At 50.5% G+C, this 3,575-nt stretch overlaps 1 protein-coding gene across 1 annotated transcript; it reads right to left on the bottom strand.

The window, feature by feature from the left end:
• Positions 1 to 1,106: 1,106 nt before the first annotated feature.
• Positions 1,107 to 2,757, bottom strand: LOC140372387 (biglycan-like; the record flags this gene model as incomplete). The annotated part of the gene is made up of 2 exons (XM_072459473.1): positions 2,478 to 2,757; positions 1,107 to 1,219 (listed from the first exon to the last, which is right to left on the bottom strand). Coding segments are annotated over exons 1-2 (387 nt in total), but the record flags the coding sequence as incomplete, so codon positions are not given.
• Between the last annotated feature and the right edge of the window lie 818 nt (positions 2,758 to 3,575).

Raw genomic sequence — 3,575 nt, 5'->3', positions numbered from 1 at the left:
AGAGTTCAGTAAGAGCATCTAATGAACAACGAGAGCTCTTTAGAGTTCAGTAAGAGCATCTAATGAACAACGAGAGCTCTTTAGAGTTCAGTAAGAGCATCTAATGAACAACGAGAGCTCTTTAGAGTTCAGCAAGAGCATGTCATGAACAACGAGAGCTCTTTAGAGTTCAGTAAGAGCATCTAATGAACAACGAGAGCTCTTTAGAGTTCAGTAAGAGCATCTAATGAACAACGAGAGCTCTTTAGAGTTCAGTAAGAGCATCTAATGAACAACGAGAGCTCTTTAGAGTTCAGTAAGAGCATCTAATGAACAACGAGAGCTCTTTAGAGTTCAACAAGAGCATCTAATGAACAACGAGAGCTCTTTAGAGTTCAGCAAGAGCATCTAATGAACAACGAGAGCTCTTTAGAGTTCAGCAAGATCATCTAATGAACAACGAGAGCTCTTTAGAGTTCAGTAAGATCATCTAATGAACAACGAGAGCTCTTTAGAGTTCAGTAAGATCATCTAATGAACAACGAGAGCTCTTTAGAGTTCAGTAAGCTGGTGTTCTGTGTTGTGAGGCGCTCTGAGGCGCTCTTACTGGTGATAAAAGGTACTACAGAGTCTTGGATTGGATTTAGTCATGTGGGGCTGGTTCTGCTTCCTGATTGGAGAACCACGTTATGAAACACTGTGGACGTCATGTCTGCAGTGAAGTACTTCTCAGCATAAGCAGTATTTGAAGTATAAATATATAAATACATGAAGTTAGTTCTCAGCATAAGCAGTATTTGAAGTATATATATAAATACATGATGTTAGATCTCAGCATAAGCAGTATTTGAAGTATATATATAAATACATGATGTTAGATCTCAGCATAAGCAGTATTTGAAGTATATATATAAATACATGATGTTAGATCTCAGCATAAGCAGTATTTGAAGTATATATATAAATACATGAAGTTAGTTCCCAGCATAAGCAGTATTTGAAGTATATATATAAATACATGATGTTAGTTCTCAGCATAAGCAGAATTTGAAGTATATATATAAATACATGATGTTAGTTCTCTGCATAAGCAGTATTTGAAGTACATATATAAATACATGAAGTACCCAGAGCGCGGTGAGTCCTTTAAAGTCGTTCTCTTGGACTTTGGTGATGTCGTTGTTCTGCAGGTCCAGCATCACTGTGTCCCGAGGGATCTTCTCTGGGACAGAGATGAGACCTGAGACCAAAGACAGATCAGAGCATGTCCCCCTGTCCCCAGACACGTCCCCCTGTCCCCAGACACGTCCCCCTGTCCCCAGACACATCCCCCTGTCCCCAGACACTACCTCCTGTCCCCAGACACGTCCCCCTGTCCCCAGACACGTCCCCCTGTCCCCAGACACGTCCCCCTGTCCCCAGACACTACCTCCTGTCCCCAGACACGTCCCCCTGTCCCCAGACACGTCCCCCTGTCCCCAGACACGTCCCCCTGTCCCCAGACACATCCCCCTGTCCCCAGACACTACCTCCTGTCCCCAGACACGTCCCCCTGTCCCCAGACACGTCCCCCTGTCCCCAGACACATCCCCCTGTCCCCAGACACTACCTCCTGTCCCAAGACACCTCCCCTTGTCCCCAGACACGTCCCCCTGTCCCCAGAGCACCTCCCCCTGTCCCCAGACCCGTCCCCCTGTCCCCAGACACGTCCCCCTGTCCCCAGACACATCCCCCTGTCCCCAGACACTACCTCCTGTCCCAAGACACCTCCCCTTGTCCCCAGACACGTCCCCCTGTCCCCAGACCCGTCCCCCTGTCCCCAGACACGTCCCCCTGTCCCCAGAGCACGTCCTCCTGTCCGCAATGCATGTCCCCCTGTCCCCAGACACGTCCCCCTGTCCCCAGAGCACGTTCTCCTGTCCCCAGAGCATGTCCCCGTGTCCCCAGAGCATGTCCCCCTGTCCCCAGACACTGAATATTGAGAATATTTATGAAAAAAGTGTTTTATTCTTTTTTTGTTATAAAAAAATGTTTTGAGTCGGTTTAATCCAGACAAACTTTAACATTAGAGAAACACAACTACAGACACACTGACCCGGGTCAACATCTGACCCCTGACTCTGTCTAAACTACAGACACACTGACCCGGGTCAACATCTGACCCCTGACCCTGTCTAAACTACAGACACACTGACCCGGGTCAACATCTGACCCCTGACCCTGTCTAAACTACAGACACACTGACCCGGGTCAACATCTGACCCCTGACCCTGTCTAAACTACAGACACACTGACCCGGGTCAACATCTGACCCCTGACCCTGTCTAAACTACAGACACACTGACCCAATCACTGGTTCTGCATTTGACCCGTCGTGTGCCCGTAGTGTGCCGCGCCCGTAGTGTGCCGCGCCCGTAGTGTGCCGCGCCCGTAGTGTGCCGCGCCCGTAGTGTGCCGCGCCCGTAGTGTGCCGCGCCCGTAGACCTCCCTCCACATACCTTTGTCCGAGCACTGCACCACTCCCGGCGAGCAGCGGCATCCAGACGGGCAGTCCTCTTCATCATCGTCATTGTCGTCTTCATCGTCGTCGTCTTCATCGTCGTCTTCATCGGCGTCGGAAATCATGTCCTCCCCCGTCTCCTCCGTGTCCAGCTCGTCCCCCTGGTCCGCCATCAGGGTTTCGTAGTCCCGGATCAGGTCCAGAACGGGCCGGGGTTCATGTGGGCTGGACCGGCCCAAAGAGAGAAGCACCAGGAGGACCAGGACTCTCATCTTCACTTCAAAGCTAAGGACAACCAGAGGACAACAGGTTAAGAAGGACCTGAGGACAACCAGAGGACAACAGGTTAAGAAGGACGCACACCTGAGGACAACCTGAGGACAACAGGTTAAGAAGGACGCACACCTGAGGACAACCAGAGGACAACAGGTTAAGAAGGACGCACACCTGAGGACAACCAGAGGACAACAGGTTAAGAAGGACGCACACCTGAGGACAACCAGAGGACAACAGGTTAAGAAGGACGCACACCTGAGGACAACCAGAGGACAACAGGTTAAGAAGGACGCACACCTGAGGACAACCAGAGGACAACAGGTTAAGAAGGACGCACACCTGAGGACAACCAGAGGACAACAGGTTAAGAAGGACGCACACCTGAGGACAACCAGAGGACAACAGGTTAAGAAGGACGCACACCTGAGGACAACCAGAGGACAACAGGTTAAGAAGGACGCACACCTGAGGACAACCAGAGGACAACAGGTTAAGAAGGACGCACACCTGAGGACAACCAGAGGACAACAGGTTAAGAAGGACGCACACCTGAGGACAACCAGAGGACAACAGGTTAAGAAGGACGCACACCTGAGGACAACCAGAGGACAACAGGTTAAGAAGGACGCACACCTGAGGACAACCAGAGGACAACAGGTTAAGAAGGACGCACACCTGAGGACAACCAGAGGACAACAGGTTAAGAAGGACACACACCTGAGGACAACCTGAGGACAACAGGTTAAGAAGGACGCACACCTGAGGACAACCAGAGGACAACAGGTTAAGAAGGACGCACACCTGAGGACAACCAGAGGAC

This window comes from Eucyclogobius newberryi, unplaced genomic scaffold, assembly GCF_026437365.1.
Source record: "Eucyclogobius newberryi isolate DKJ021-1_F unplaced genomic scaffold, fEucNew1.0.hap1 SCAF_222, whole genome shotgun sequence".
Classification (NCBI taxonomy): Eukaryota; Metazoa; Chordata; class Actinopteri; order Gobiiformes; family Gobiidae; genus Eucyclogobius; species Eucyclogobius newberryi.
Note: the sequence above shows the minus strand (reverse complement) of the source record. Positions and strands in the feature narration are given on the sequence as shown.